Genomic DNA, 16,953 nt, shown 5'->3' on the forward strand with positions numbered 1-16,953 from the left:
CAGTCACTATGTTGTGAATAGAGTCTGTTTGTATCAAAGAGAGGGAATCAAACAAGCTATTATAGAGCAAATCACTGTGATTAAATCTGCCTCTGATGCAATTTATGCCATCATACTCAAAGAAAACCACCTGATCAACTTAATTCTTCAAGGATGCAAATATTGACAGTAATCCTTTTTAAATGTAATAATTAAAAACTGAAATGCAAATGTAATGAATCTGAGTGAGTGATGACATCATTACAGAATGTTACAGTCTGCTTTCTGGATTGGCATGGAAACAAAAGTGGCCATATGGGCAGGCTCAGTTAAATTAATTATTTCTTTTCCATTTCCATTTTTTTAAGAATGTTGAGCATTGTTGAGTAGTTCTAAATAACACTGCATCTTTCACTGGCTGTTTTATTTCTAGGTACAGACCCTTATTTTCAGATATGGCAGAGGCTTTTTATAAGTGTTTTAAAATGAAAACTTTTTTATTACCATTGTATGACGAATTTATCTTATGTATTTCGTATTTACTTGCATGAAGTTTAATCTGTTGACTAAATAACCTTTAAAAAAGTTTTGACATTTGCCAGTTATTGATCATTTTAAGGTAAGACATCTTCATTTTTCTTTGTATTTTTAATATTAATTTATACTATATTAATTTTAATATTTATAATACTTATGATACATATATGTATATGTATATTAAAATATGTAAATAAAATAATAAATTAAAATATATATATATATATATATAAATAAAATATAATTTCAGATTTTTTCTATTTTGAATACAAATTTAATGGGCCAATATATTTAATATTATTTTGATATATTGCTATATTATATTGTTGTTTATTAGTTTGTTGTTATTATTAATTATTATTATTATTACAATTACATTATTATTATTATTATTATTATTATTTTAAATTTAGAATTTAGAATTTTAATCGCTATTTTAAATTTAGTAAAATGTTTCTTATAACGGTCAGGGCTTTTATTTTGAAAGAACACGAACAACCCGGAAGCTAACATGTGCCTAAAGAAATGGCTGCAGCACATACCGGTGTGTTATTATCTCGATTGTTGGTCTAAAAAGTCAAATTTTAGCTTCAGTTATTAACTTTAAAATACGATATATACTTTGGTATTTCATTGTCAGGTCCCGCTGATGTTTGTGACAGATAAATAAAAGCAGCAGCGATGAGGACTGTGTTTATGGTGGCTGAGAAGCCCTCTCTGGCTCAGTCCATTGCCAAAATCCTCTCTAAAGGTGAGTCTGCATGATCTTTATAAAAATTAAATATACTGCATATAATTACAGGCGCCCTAATTTATAAACAGGGGATAAATTGATCTGGTTTTCCAGCTCGTTCAAATAAAAGAGCACCCTTGATGTCTTGTTTGGTCCTGTTTGACATTCATTCATTAATATTACGTTGATATATCACTTCAACAGATGGACAGTTGACATTACATGTCAAATGAGATGCTAGACTAAAAATATGTTGAATAGCACGTTTCTGATTATTTTATAATTGTCTTTCAGTTTTTTGGCCACATACTCTTATACTAATAAGAGTATATTAAATATTTTTAATAGTCACACTGCAGGAAAAAGGTTACAGGGTGTTTAATGTTGTTGAGTATTTTAAAAGAAATGAGAAACATTTGTTTCCTGAATGAGATCAAAAGCTTTTGTTACAAAACTAGTTTATTTAATCACATTTACAAGCATTTGGCAACTCAAGGCATCTGTATTACAGCATATGCATTGTGTTGTTGTTTGTTTAGAACGACAAGCATTACTATTCAGTAGACTTTGTGGTTGACATTAAATTTAAGTGACATGTATTATAATCATTAAAATTGAATCCAGTGCACGAACTCTTAGACCCAGTGCTAATTCTTTCTGGATGTAGCACATAAACAAGCGATATTGACATCCTCGAATTCCAGTGCGTAAGTTGGGCATCTTGGGTTTTTTCTGAGAAATGGCATTTTGATTGCAATGGGGATGCTCTCCAGACTGAAGGAGCTGTCGAACCCCTCACAGGAATGACTGTTCAGGCAGTTTGCTTCATAGATGATCTGCGGCACACGGTCCATGTCGATGTTCTCCCTGTTATTGGTGCAGAAAAATATTTATATATTCAGAATTTGATGGTCGGTAATTGGCCTCCAAATGCATGCAGTGTCTTTCAGATTAGATTGTTTGCATTTTTATTGTCAAATTCTGAATTGTTACAAACTTTTATAAGAGAAGGATTGCATGCATCCTGTATAAAATGCACCTGCAGTATACTTTCCCTTTTGCTGGCTATAAATCCATATTTTTAAAAGGCTTAAAAATCTGCTGTACTCACTCGTAGCTCCATGCGGCAACGCTGCGTTCGTTGATCTTGCTGGGCAGGTTGATGAGCTGTGTGTGGTACTCTTTCAGCGTGGAGGAGCAGTAGGTGTGCTCCACACACTGGGCCATGATCGGACTGCACTGGCTGGGATTCAAGACCAGCAGAAAAACGCTCAGGAGTCCTAGAATCTGAGCGGGAGAGTGAGAAGTAGGCAACAAACCATCAGTATTTATTAGTTTGCGCCTGTCACTAAAACATTGTCTTGGGCTCTCGGTTATTGCAAGGTTTGAGTCTGTGACAGATAAATACTAAAATAAATACTAAAATTGATTTTATCCTAAACTATTGGATGCTCAGTTTTAGTTTAGTGATAGATGTATATCACCCAGGGCACTTTTGGGCAATTAAATATATATATATTTTTTAATAATTTCTAAATTTTTGAGAAAAAAAAAGGTTAATTTTGGGTAAATATTAATAATAATTTGATTTCAGCAATTTTGTTTACTTATAATTTGCCATGTATTATTTATATTTATAAGATATTTTAGATTTTAAGTACTTATATGTATTGAAAAAAAATTCTGTACTTTTGAAAATTTTATACATCTAAAAAATCACGAAAAAATAAAATGTATGATGGTTTCCATAAAACTAATAGGCAGCACAACTGTTCTCAAGATTGATAATAAAAATAAATGTTTCTTGAGCAGCAAATCAGCATATTAGAATGATTTCTGAAGGATCATGTGACACTGAAGACTGGAGTAATGATGCTGAAAATTCAGCTTTGCATCACAGCAATAAATTACATTTTAAAATATATTCCAGTAGAAAACAGTTATTTGAAATTGTAATAATATTTCACAATATTACTGTTTGCAATGCATTTTTGAACAAATAATTGCTGCTACGGTGAACATAAGAGGCTACTTTCAAAAAACATAAAATGTATTACCAACCCCAAACTTTTGAATGGTAGTGTTACTAATTTAATATTAAAATGTAATAATTTAATAGTAATTTAAATCTAAAAAGTGACTCAATTCAAGTAAGTGCAGTTTCCTAGTTCTGGGTCCTAGATGATCTTGTGAGAATGGCGTTGAAGACTTACCTGTAGCTGTTGCATGCTGGAGAAACGGAGGTGAGGAGTGCAGCGAAAGGCTGGAGGCTTGCTGTGCCTGTTGGAGGTAAAGCTTCCAGTCAAAGTGTGTCCATCCCCTCCTTTTAGGCCTGTATTTATGTACCACCATCTCAATGGAGGCCTCCAAAAATCTGTAGCGGCAGAGCGAGAAGGTCATCGTCAGGCTCATTCACAATGGACTCCATCATCAGAGTTCAGCCTTGGGAACAGCATCTCATTACCTGATGGCGACCATTGATGTCATTCAGGTTTAACTCTGGTTGGGCACCAAATAGAAAAGAATGAATGAAAGGAATGATGCATAATCAGCTCTTCTCTCTCTCATTTTACTTTATGATGGATCGCTCAATGCCGACACTAATTAGACTTCTTTTAGCCTGCCGATTCGTCAGTGTCCACCATCAAAGTTTCTGAAGGAGCGCTTATACAGTAGTCAAGCTTAGATGTCCATGTTAGTTACTTTTGCAGACATTGACGTGGTTCTAGGCAGATGAATGATGAACAGTGTGCATTCGAAGCGAAGGATGAAGTCTCGTCTGAATGCAATTATTGTGGTGTCAGTGCAAGATTGTTTGCTTGATTTTTATGTTAAAATACTTCTGTTTTTAATTTTGTTCTAGTTAATGGGATAGTTTACCCAAAAGTGAAAACTCTGTCACCCTTATGTACGCTTTCCTTTCTTCTGTTGAACACAAAAGAAGATATTTTGAAGAATGATGGTAACTAAAAAGATTTGGGTCACAATGAATTCTAGTATTTTTTGGAAGTCAATGGGACCCGAAACCAAAGAAAGAAATGCAAACAAGTTTTGAATGACATGCAATTATAAGAAATGTATGAGGTCTTTAAACATTTCTTTATATTGCCTTTCACTTACAGGTAGCTGTTTAACCCGAAAAGGCCTGAATGGAGCGTGTTCAGTCCATGAGTACACAGGAAGCTTCACGGGCCAAAATGTGAGGTTCAAGATGACGTCAGTGTGTGGACATGTCATGAGTCTGGACTTCATCGGCAAGTATTTTGTCTTCAGTAGGACTGCTTTTAAAATACAAGCAAAATCTGTAACTGTACAGTACCAGTCAAAAGTTTTTGAACAGTGAGATTTTTTTCATGTTTTAAGAATTCTCTTCTGCGTACCAGGCCTGCATTTATTTGATCCAAAACACAGCAAAATCAGAAATATTGTGAAATGTTTTTACTATTTAAAATAACTGCTTTCTATTTGAATATATTTTGAAATGTAATTTATTTCTGTGATCAAAACAAAATTTTCAGCATCATTACTCCAGTCTTCAGTGTCACATGATCCTTCAGAAATCATTCTAATATGGTGATTTGCTGCTCAAGAAACATTTATTATTATTATTATCAATATTTAAAACAGTTGAGTACATATTTTCAGGATTCTTTGATGAATATAAAGATCCAAAAATCAGCATTTATCTGAAATAAAAAGCCTTTGTAACATAAACTATAACATTCAAAAGCTTGGAGTCAGTGTGTGTGTATATATATATATATATATATATATATATATATATATATATATATATATATATATATATATATATATATATATATATAATTATTATTATTTTTTTTTCTATCTTTTAGAAATGATCGAAAATAATACTTTTTTAACAAGGATGTTTTAAATTTATCACAAGGGATGATAAAGACATTTAATACATTATAAATTCTGTTCTTCTGAACTTTCTATTCATCAAAGGAACTTCTACTTAGCTGTTTTCAACATAATAATAATAAAACATGTTTTTTGAGCAGCAAATCATGATTTCTAAAGGACCATGTGACTGGTTTAATGATGCTAAAAATTCACAGGAATAAATTACATTTTAAAATATGTTTAAATAGAAAAGAGTTATTTTAAATAGTAAAAATATTTCAAAATTTTACTGTTCGTGCTGTACTTTGGATTAAATACATGCTAGGCTTGGTGAGCAGAAGAGACTTCTTTAAAAAACATTAAAAAAATCTTACTGTTCAAAAGCGTTTGACTGGTAGTGTATGTGCAAGACAATGTAAACCTGACTTGTATTATTCCCTATCCTTAATGTTTTGCAGGAAAGTATAACAACTGGGATAAAGTTGATCCAGCTGAGTTGTTCAGTAAAGCTCCGACTGAGAAGAAAGAAGCAAACCCCAAACTAAATATGGTCAAATTCCTTCAGGTGACTTTACCTTTCATTACCTGACTGATTATGGTGTATCTATTGTCTAAAATAACTAAACATTTAGACAAACTATATTTAAAGCTTGTCAAAGAATTTATCATTTTTATTCTATAAATAATATATAATGTAATTATACTATAGTAAATTTAATACCAATATTTTAACAATTAAGTCTTAACATATTGACAGGTTGAAGCAAAAGGTTGTGACTATGTTGTCCTGTGGTTGGATTGTGATAAAGAAGGAGAGAACATTTGTTTTGAGGTGAGTCTGAATCTACTGAAAGAAAATACAACCTAAGATTGTCCATATAACTGGGCCTGAGGTGTGCATTTTCTTGATTTGTTTGTGTTGTACCATCTCAGGTGTTGGATGCCATTCAGCCGGTGATGAATAAGTCTTACGGTAATGATCGTACCGTGTATCGAGCGAAGTTCAGCTCCATCACAGACACGGATATCTGTAACGCCATGAACCGACTCGGAGAACCCAACAGGAACGAGGCTCTGTCTGTAGATGCTCGTCAGGAACTGGACCTCAGGATCGGCTGTGCTTTCACACGGTATGAAAGAGGTCATCTGGGTAGAACAGACCTGCTTTGATATCTTTCTTTATTTTTATGTACCATTACAATACAGTCTTTTGTTTTAGGATTCTTTGTTGAATACAAAGATCAAAAAACAGCATTTATTTGAAATATAAATATTTTGTAACATTATAAATGTATTCACTGTCACTTTTTATTAAAATAATGCATCTTTACTGAATAAAAGTTTTAATTTCTTTCAGAAAAATTTATTTTAACTGACTACAAACTTTTGTACGGAGCCCTTTAAAGGACATTGTGGTAGGAAAAATCCGGGGTGAGTGGAAAAAATTCAGGGTGGGAGGAAAAAATATTTTTCAAATGTTTTGCGTTCCCTCGAGAAACTTTGCGTTCCCTCGCAAAACCATTTGAGTTCGGACAAACTCTTCCTGTTTACTTTGCAGCTTGCAGTGGTTACAGCTCGTATGTTCACAATGGAGCGGTTCATAGAGTTTTATTTTGAACTTGGACTCAAAGTAATACAGTCAGTGCTTAGTTCAAGGCATGGTTTTGGGACATTCTAAAACGCTTAATGTGGGTTAATGTTTTAAAACAGTGACATTGGAGGACTAAATTCGATAATAATAAATCCTGATAAAAATTATTAGGCTAACATTAATAAACGTAATATTAATAATATTACTATTAATAAAGCAGAATATGAACACAACGCCCTGCACGTTAAGCCTTTTCTTCCCCATAGAAAACGCTTAAGGTTGGCTATAATGAAAGGTTCATGCAGCTCGTATGTTCACAATGGAGGGATTCATAAAGTTTTTATTTTGAACTTTGACTCAAGTATAAAGAAATACTAAAAAAGTAATATTATTAATAAGGGTATTAATTTTAGCCTAATAATTATATCAACTTTTATTATTCTCGAATTTGGTCCTCCAAGTCACTGTTTTAAAACATTAAGCCACATTAAGCGTTTTATTATGTCCCAAAACCATGCCTTGAACTAAGCACTGACTTATTAATTTATTTGAGTCCAAGTTCAAAATAAAACTCTTATGAACCGCTCCATTGTGAACATACGAGCTGTAACCACTGCAAGCTGTAAAGTAAACAGGAAGAATTTGTCCGAACTCAAATGGTTTTGCGAGGGAACGCAAAAGTTTTGCGAGAGAATGCAAAACATTTGAAAAATATTTTTTCCTTGAAAAAATTTCTCCTGAATTTTTCCCACCACAATGTCCTTTAAAGGGCTCCGTACTTTTGAGCAGTAGTGCATTTGTCAAACTATTTTAAGTTGTTCATCACACATAATCATTATATTTAGTTTCCAGACTAAATACTTCCAGGGGAAATATGGGAATTTGGACTCCTCCTTGATCTCGTTTGGTCCCTGTCAGACTCCCACACTGGGATTCTGTGTGGAACGGCATGACAAGATCCAGTCCTTCAAACCTGAAGCATACTGGGTTATACAGGCAAAGGTCAGTTCTGGCCCTTTCTGCTAAAAATACAAAACCCAGTTTTCAAAATCCAGCTATATCATTTCGCATTGCATACTTGCTGCTTTTCTGCATTTTCCTTTTTTTTTTGTGCACACAGGTTTTTAGAGGCAAGGACAGTCCACTCATCTTGGACTGGGACCGCGTGCGAGTTTTTGACCGAGATGTTGGTCAAATGTTTGTTAACATGGCAAAGACTGCTAAGGAGGCTAAAGTATGTATTTGTATCTCACTTGTTATGATTGTGTCATTTCATATTTTAGTGATGCTAAATGTGTAACTGCATGAGTTACGTATCTTTTCTTGCAGGTTGACTCGGTGTCTAAGAAAGAGAAAGCCAAGCAGAGACCCCTCGCATTGAATACAGTGGAGATGTTAAGAGTGGCCAGCTCTGCTTTGGGTGGGCAGCTTCCCTTGTGATATTAAATGTGAATTCACAAATCAAAAGCATAAGAAATAGGGTTTTAATGAGGAAAGAAAGAAAGAGGGGAGAGAATGAAATCAATTGTGGAATGTAATGACTAGTCATGCCATTGAACTTAGATTAAGTGGTCTAGAACTTCATTTACTCTAATAACGTCACTTTTGACAAATGATTCCTGTAATTTTGTAGTATTGAAGTATTATTTACATAAAAATAGACAGATCAATATGGTAAAACTGTAATATTGTGAAATATTATTGCAACTTAAAATAATTGTTTTCTATTGTAATATATTGTAAAATGTCATTTATTTCTGTGATGCAAAGCTGAATTTTCAGCATCATTATTCCTGTCTTCAATGTCACATGATCCTTCAGAAATCATTCTAATATGCTGACGGAGGGGAAAAAATCTTACTGACTAAACTGCAGCATATATTTGATTTTATCTGTGTATTTCTCAGGAATGGCTCCCCAGCATACTATGCAGATAGCAGAGCGTCTCTACACACAGGGTTATATCAGCTACCCTCGCACAGAGACCACACATTACCCTGAAAACTTTGACCTGAAGGGCACCCTCAAACAGCAGGCCAACAGCTCCTTCTGGGGTGAAACGGTAAGCAGTAGCCCTTTTCTACGGTGGCCGAGGGAGCTCAACGCACTGGAACTACGGAAAACACATGCAAATAGAAAAAGCACCAGAAAATCAAGAAAACATCTTCATCGATTTGAAAGCAGGTGCTGCAAATGCTCACAACACAACCAAATAAAGAATTTTATTTGCAGCGCGTTTCTTTGTTTGGTTGTGTTGTGAGCATTTGCAGCACGTGTGTTGTCAAATTGATGAAGTTGTTTTCTTAATTTACTGGTGTTTTTTCGATTTGCAGCGCGTTGAGCTCTCTCGGCCACCGTACTTTCCTCCCCCCTCGAAGAGATCACTTAAGATGCTCATTAATGAATTAATATGCTCTTTAATGATTAATATTTTATAATATATTAAATCGAAATATTTTGATGTTATTGTATTTTTGTAGGAAGTTTAACTGCATTATTTTGTATAGTATTATAATATACATAGACTATATATTTAATCCTGATATGCCACAAAAATAATGTAAAGCGATTAATATTGTGTTTGTGTGTATACAGGTAAAAGCCCTGCTCTCTGAGGGCATTAACAGGCCAAGAAAGGGAGTGGATGCAGGAGACCATCCGCCAATCACACCCATGAGAGCCGCCTCTGAGAGCGAACTGGGTACGACTGTCAGACTGTGTATTTTCACATTTAAGTTTTTGATATTGAAATTAGGTGGCCTTAACTAACATGTACTTATTTAAATTAATCATTTGGTACAATGCACTTATTGTGTACATACATGTTTTTACATTGTACTTATATTTTTAAAAATAGCTATATGTAATTACATCTGTAATTAATTTTTGTACTTACATTTATAATTACACTGTTGACCCATCCCTTACACCTTAACCCACCCTTAAACTTACCCATATCACCAAACCTGTCCCTAACCTTACCCATATCCCACCTCAATAGCAACAAATGTGTTTTGCAATACAGTATGAACACAAAAAGTACATTGTACTTATTCTTTGGTGTAAGTACATAGTAGTTAAGGCCACCTAATATAAAGTGTGACCGAAGTGTCTAGCACAGAGATATTCTAGAAAACACCCAGGTCATACTATGATCCAAATCTGACATTTCAGGACAAGATACTTGATCCTGTTAATAATTTTAAAAGTGAGCTTAAAGGGATAGTTCACCCAAAAATGAAAATTCTGTCATTAATTACTCATGTTGTTCACAAAGTAAGATATTTTTGATGAATTCCGGGAGCTCTCTGACCCTCCCATAGACCGCACGGATCCTAACACGATCAAGGCTCAGAAACGTAGCAAGGAGATCGTTAAAATAATCCATGTGACATCAGCGGTTCAACCGTAATTTTTCCGAAGCTACAAGAATACTTTTTGTGTGCAAAGAAAACTAAAATATCGACTTTATTCTGTGTTGTTTAAACTGTTTAAGCTTTGATCTGAACGTAAACAATGTATCCGCGTACATACATTGCATTTGTTGTTTACGTATGTGATACTCTCTGAAATGGCGCTATAGGGTGACGCAGAGGAGATGAATTGTTGAATAAAGTCGATATTTTTCAAACAAATTTTGAATGGTACAGTCAACGAAATTCAGTTCAGAGGCCATATTGCAGGAACATCCTAACTCTAGAATCTAATCTTAAGACAACAGAGCTATAAAATGCCAAATATCTTTTTGTCTCTGCAGGCAGCGATGGTTGGCGTCTGTATGATTACATCACACGGCACTTCATCGCGACAGTCAGCCCCGACTGCAAATACCTGCAGACAACGATTTCCTTCAGCATCGCCACAGAGAGCTTCACGTGCAGCGGGAAGACACTCATCTCTGCTGGTACGTGTAGTCTTCAGATGAGCTTAATTCATGTTTTTTACATCTGCCATTTTTAAATTATATTCTAGCGGAGAGATGATGCTAATTAATATTTCTTGCAAACAGGTTACACTGAGGTGATGCCCTGGCAGGGTATTCCACTGGAAGAAGCCTTGCCGGTGTGTGAGAGAGGAGACGTATTTACAGTGGATGAGATCAAACTACTGGAGAAACAGACCAATCCACCAGACTACCTGACTGAGGCCGAGCTCATCACACTCATGGAGAAACACGGCATCGGTACAATCTGTTTTATTAGTGCTGACAACCTTAACAGATTCTTCAGAAAAGCAGTTCACAGAAGAGAGTACATTTTAAACTGGTCATTTTATACATTTTATCCCTGATGTGCACTTACAGTGTTAGTGTTTGTTCACCATTGTTCTAACGTTTTGGATCCAGTGCGTCTAAAATACTAAAATTAATTAGAAAAAGCATGCAGAATTCACAGCACAATGATTTATGAAAAGCGTTTCATACGTCATTATTCATTATTCATTAATATGCTATTACATACAGTATAAGGACTGTTTTAACATTTTATGTTTTATTTGGATTAATATTTGAAGCGTTGATGCAAGATTTAGTGCATCAATGAGTACATATGCCATTTACAATTTTTGAAAGAAGTCTCTTATGCTCACCAAGGATGCATTTAATTCATCCAAAATACAGTAAAACTATTATATTGTGAAATATTATTACAGTTTAAAGTATATATTTTAAAATGTAATTTATTCCTGTGAAGCAAAGCTGAATTTTCAGCAGCCATTGCTGCAGTGTCACATGATCCTTCAGAATTTGCTACTCAAGAAATATTTTTATTTTATTTTTTGAAAATTGTAAAAGTTATTATTATGTGGACTGCATTAACAAATGATTCTGTCACTAGGCACGGATGCCAGCATCCCTGTCCACATTAACAACGTCTGCCAGAGAAACTATGTGACGGTTGAAAGCGGCCGCAAACTCAAACCCACCAACCTGGGGATTGTTCTGGTTCACGGTTACTATAAGATTGGTAAGGAAAAATATTTGAACCTCAGGTAATTAGCTGGTGTGTGCATGCCTCATTGGTTAAACTTCAAATCCTTTTCCTTGTACATCTGTATGTGTCTGTTAGATGCAGATTTGGTGCTGCCCACAATCCGCAGTGCTGTGGAAAAACAGCTAAATCTGATATCTTTAGGAAAGGCAAACTTCCAGCAGGTCTTACAGCACACTCTGGACATCTTCAAGAGGAAGTTTCACTACTTTGTGGACTCCATTGCAGGTAATGTCCCACAATGAATCTATGCAAAGAATTAGTTGATTGCTGTATTTCTGTACCATATAAAAAAATACATTTTAGACAGTTTTCAGAGAAACTCCATGTTTATATGATAGCTGCATAAAAGTCAGACTAAATTATGCCTGGTCAGACCCACCTCAGCCCAGAGTATCGAAGTATACAGTTGTAATTGCTGTGTAAATACATTGATCTCTTCTGAGCAGCATTGAACACATCAGATGTGCTTCTGTGCCACCTTTGCAGTGTAAATTTGGCATTAGAGATGTTGTTTTAACACTACTAATAAATGTGTATTAATTTGTTTTTGCTTGTTACTGACTCTTAAATCCTGCTCGGAATGTTTTTTACAGGCATGGATGAGCTGATGGAAGTGTCTTTTTCCCCCATCGCTGCTTCTGGGAAACCTCTCTCGCGCTGTGGCAAATGCCATCGCTTCATGAAGTACATCCAGGTCTGTAACGACTCATATTGGCGTCTTACTCATACTGCCGCCTTGCTTTCTTTTTGTGGAAATGTTAATAGTAACATTTCACAATATTACTCTTTTTACTGTATTGTTTATCATATAAATACAGCCTTGATGAATGTGTTTAGGACTCCGAAGAGTATAATGTTGAATAGTAGCCCAGGGGAAGTGGTAGTTAAGAGGTCAAAGCTTTTGGCTTGTAATAAGAAGGTCAAAGCCCTCTGCGATGTCTCAAAATCAGGATTTAACGGTAGGGTCAGGGTCATGGATCAAAGCCCCAGACATGGTGTTGCAATCATTTGACTTGAGTGCTGTGCAGAACTGAACTTTGGACCATTTTGAGACAAGCGTGTTTGGTTAAATATCTAACATTCCTCCTTCTAATCGTACTGTCATCAGTTCAAACTAAAGGTCAATGTTGACAAAGAAAGCAGCAAAAAAAATAATTAAGTCTGAACATGCTATGATCTGTAGTTCAGATCTGAGTTCAGTGTATTATGAAAACAGATTTTTGTTTTGGGGTTGGTAATTAAAAAAAAAAAGGTTTTTGTAAGAAGGTTCTTTAAAAGCTGCATTTATTTGATTAAAAATGCAATAAAACAGTAAGATTGTGAAATGTTATTACAATTTAAAATAACTTTTCTATTAAATTTTTTTTTTTTAAATGTAATTTTAAAAAAGCTGAATTTTCAGCATCATTACTCCAGTCTTCCGTGTCACATGATCCTTCAGAAATGTTCTAATGCGCTGATTTGCTGCTCAAGAAACATTTAATATCATCAGTGTTGAAAACAGTTGTGCTGCTTAATATTTTTGTGGAAAATTTTATTTTATTTCAGTATTTTTTTGATGAATAGAAAGTTTAAACGAACAGCATTTATATGAAACACTAACATAATAAATGTCTTTACTGTCACTTTTGATCAATTTAATGCATCCTTTCTGAAAAGTATTCATTTCTTTAAAGAAATCTTACTGACCCAAAACTTTTGAACAGTACTGTGTATATAGTGCACATATATCCACAATGTGACGTCAAGTTGATGGGAAATGATGTTGATTATTCGCAGTGAGTAATGCAGCTAAAGTTTTTGATGACTCAATTGATATGGATGGGATCCCAGAGCATCCACACATGCACACCAACTTTGATCCTAATTACCATCCGAATGGTCATGTTGCTGTAAATCACGTGGTTCATTTCTTTTCCACTCTGATGCACTTTGGGCTTTTAGGCAGTCTCTCATCTCTCTAGCACCTGAAAATGACCTTCAACAAGGAAGCGTTTTACCTAAATGTTGTCCTGTGTCCATCTGATTGTGGAATAACTCACAAATTATTCATCAGTGTCCCTCATCATTCAAATTAGACTCTGGGCTGTTAGTCTAATGTCCCTGTTAAATGGGCTTCAGTGTCCACCGCTTGCGTAAGGGAGGTTAATGCTGATTTTCTCAAGTGAAGTCCAGCCACAGTATAGAGGTCTTTACTGTTACTTCTTCATTTTGGATGGTAAAATATGTGGAAAATGAAGTTATAAACTGACATATGTTAGTAATTCAGTACATGCTGGTGTTTTTCACCATCAATATTTTTTCAGTTATGAATTTTAACATGGAGAAGCATTATTTTCTGAAAAAGTCAGCTCAAATGCAAAATCTAAAAAAAGCTATTAATAACAATAATAATAATTATTATTATTCAAATATATTTTCATAAGTATTAAATATTGTTCCAATAAATGCACATAAAACGTATTCTACAACTGCAAAAAGTTGAGTCCCAGATTGCTTTTTACAGCTTTATCATGATGTAGTGTCAAACATAAAGTAACTGTCTTTTTTAATTAATTTTTTTTTTAATCACCCCCAGGCCAAACCCAGTCGCCTGCACTGCTCTCACTGTGACGAGACCTACAGTTTGCCTCAGAATGGAGCCATTAAGCTGTACAAGGAGCTCAAGTGTCCTCTGGATGAGTTTGAGCTGGTGCTGTGGACCTCGGGGTCTCGTGGCAAAAGTTACCCTGTGTGTCCATACTGCTTCAGCAACCCTCCCTTCAGAGACATGAAGAAAGGTAGGAGAGACTGGAAAGCTTTGATTCTCAAATCAACTTGTTTTAAAGTGATTCTTCAATTAGGTTTCTTTCAAACTGTGTTTTATGTACATATCCAATAATGAGAGATCTGATTATGCTCTTGATCAATCTTTGGATTTAATTTTTTTATTTTTTATTTCAAAGATGGTTGCATAAACCATGTTTCAAGTTTATGAAAATGAAAAGAAACGTTTTGTTTCCAAATTAAATCAAATGTAGAAATGTAGTTATTGAATATTATTAAATAATAAAAATTAAATATAAATGATTTATTTTATATTTAATAATATAAAATGTATAGATTTTATATTATTAAATTACACACTTGTTTTTACAAAATTCTGTTTCTGATTAATGCTATTCAAATTTATTTTATTTATTTTAAATATTAAATACATTTTGTAAAATTAAAATACTATGTATTACATTATACAGTACCATTCAAAATTTTGGAGTCAGTAAAATTTGTTTTTGAAAGAATAAATAATAATTTTATAAACTGATCAAAAGTGACAGTAAAGACTCAGAGAAATTCAGCATGGATTATAATAAGAAATGTTTGTTGAGCGGCAAATTAGCATATTTGAATGATTTCTGAAGGATCATGTGACACTGAAGACTGGAGTAATGGCTGCTGAAATCTCAGCTTTGCATCACAGAAATAATTTACATTTTAAAATATATTCAAATAGAAAACATTTCTTTTAAATTGTAATAATACCTCACAGTATTGCTGTTTTTACTGTGTTTTTTATTTATTTATTTATTTTATATAAAGTAAATGCAACCTTGGTGAGCATAAGAGCCTTCTTTCAAAAACATTAAAACATCTTAATGACCCCAAACGTTTGAACCATATTCTATTTAAAATAAATATATAAAATACATAGCATACCTAGAAAAATTTAAGCTTTTTATAAATTTATTACAGAGGTGCAGTTAAAAAACAAAATGGGTGGAGGATTCTGACATTCTAGCAAATTAAACAAAAAAAAAAAATGCTTAAAACATGAAAAGAAGTGTAAACGTTCTTCTACTTGAAGAATAGTCCTTATTATGTCATTTCTCTTTCTATTTCTGTCAGGGATGGGCTGTAATGAGTGCACCCACCCTTCCTGTCAGCACTCCCTCAACTCTCTTGGCATCGGCCAGTGTGTTGAATGTGAGACAGGCGTCCTGGTCTTCGACCCCACCTCGGGTCCAAAGTGGCGCATGGCTTGCAACAAATGCAACGTGGTGGTGCATTTCTTCGAGCATGCCCATAAAGTGCAGGTGTCCCAGGACAGCTGTGATTCCTGCGAAGCCTCCCTGGTCATAGTGGACTTCAACAAGACACGCTCGCCGTTGCCTGATGGTGAAACGCAGCACACTGGCTGTGTGTTTTGCGACCCTGTGTTCCAGGATCTGGTGGAGCTGAAACATGCGACCATGCGGCATCCCATGCACCGGGCCGGAGGAGCCCGCAGAGGGAGAGGGAAGGGAAGAGGGAGGAGGCCTGTGGGGAGAGGGAATCCTAAAAAGCCTAAAGATAAAATGGCAGCCCTGGCAGCATATTTTGTATAGAATGTTAATTTGTCTTGCAGAAGAAAATCAAAGCCAGCTTAATAAGGCTTAAAGTGCAAGCTGAAAAGATCAAAATGGCAATAAACTTTTAGTTTAATAGAGTCTTTGCTTCATCTTGTCTGTTTTTTTTTTTTGTTTTTTTTAATGGAGTTTATGCCTATATGTTTAATGCACCATTTGAAAAAAGAAAAAACAGTAATATTGTGAAATATTATTATAATTTAAAGAACTGTTTTCTATTTGAATAATTTCATTGAAGACTTAAGTAATGATGCTGAAAATTCAGCTTTGCATCACAGGAATAATTTACATTTTAAAATGTATTCAAATAGAAAAGTCGCACATCTATATGAAACAATATACTAAATATATTTATAAATACGTTGGTAAAATAATTCATAAAGTTAGTAACAAAATAATTGAATTAAAACAAACAGGCTATGGTATCAATATGTTTTTTGGACATGGTACCACAACAAGAGCATGTTTCAGATTTTTAGTTGCACATTTTACCAAGTTGCTCTATATTTTAGATTTACATTTCTGTATTTGATTAATTTATATATTTGCTGTATTTACTTATGATTATATGCATTTTTAACATAAATGCATATACTCATAAGAAACATAATATTAAGAGAAATGTTCATTCAGAGTATAATCAACATTTTACAATGTTTAACTGATCACATTATGCAAACAAAAAAGTTAAATAAAAATATAAAAATAAAAAGTTTCAGAGCTTGAAGAGAAAAGCCTATCAGTATCATGTTTAAGAATAACGTTTGAATAACGTTTTTGACGTTGTCCATCTAAACTAAAGGAAAAAATAATGAAAAATGTTTTCTTGTCACTATTACAAAAATCGCCGTCTCATTTATTCCCATA

At 34.1% G+C, this 16,953-nt stretch overlaps 2 protein-coding genes across 3 annotated transcripts; one reads left to right on the forward strand and one right to left on the reverse strand.

Annotated features, from left to right (window-relative positions):
- The first annotated feature begins 995 nt into the window (after window positions 1-995).
- On the forward strand, window positions 996-16,167 carry top3b (DNA topoisomerase III beta). 2 transcript variants are annotated; one of them, XM_058777595.1, is made up of 18 exons: window positions 996-1,060; window positions 1,157-1,267; window positions 4,372-4,503; window positions 5,578-5,684; window positions 5,877-5,951; window positions 6,053-6,249; window positions 7,556-7,712; window positions 7,831-7,944; window positions 8,040-8,130; window positions 8,618-8,772; window positions 9,306-9,411; window positions 10,468-10,614; window positions 10,720-10,893; window positions 11,546-11,674; window positions 11,777-11,926; window positions 12,295-12,395; window positions 14,280-14,481; window positions 15,587-16,167. In XM_058777595.1, the coding sequence occupies exons 2-18, from the start codon at window positions 1,198-1,200 to the stop codon at window positions 16,063-16,065; spliced, it is 2,586 nt and encodes an 861-aa protein (XP_058633578.1). In that variant the 5' UTR covers window positions 996-1,060; window positions 1,157-1,197; the 3' UTR covers window positions 16,066-16,167. The 2 variants fall into 2 exon arrangements, with proteins under 2 accessions (XP_058633578.1, XP_058633579.1); XM_058777596.1 differs by lacking the exons at window positions 996-1,060; window positions 1,157-1,267 and adding an exon at window positions 3,629-3,751.
- On the reverse strand, window positions 1,663-3,516 carry LOC131541680 (interleukin-17A-like). The gene is made up of 3 exons (XM_058777597.1): window positions 3,463-3,516; window positions 2,361-2,536; window positions 1,663-2,116 (listed from the first exon to the last, which is right to left on the reverse strand). The coding sequence occupies exons 1-3, from the start codon at window positions 3,475-3,477 to the stop codon at window positions 1,897-1,899; spliced, it is 411 nt and encodes a 136-aa protein (XP_058633580.1). The 5' UTR covers window positions 3,478-3,516; the 3' UTR covers window positions 1,663-1,896.
- Window positions 16,168-16,953: the final 786 nt, after the last annotated feature.

This window comes from Onychostoma macrolepis, chromosome 05 (assembly GCF_012432095.1).
Source record: "Onychostoma macrolepis isolate SWU-2019 chromosome 05, ASM1243209v1, whole genome shotgun sequence".
In the NCBI taxonomy this organism is placed as follows: Eukaryota; Metazoa; Chordata; class Actinopteri; order Cypriniformes; family Cyprinidae; genus Onychostoma; species Onychostoma macrolepis.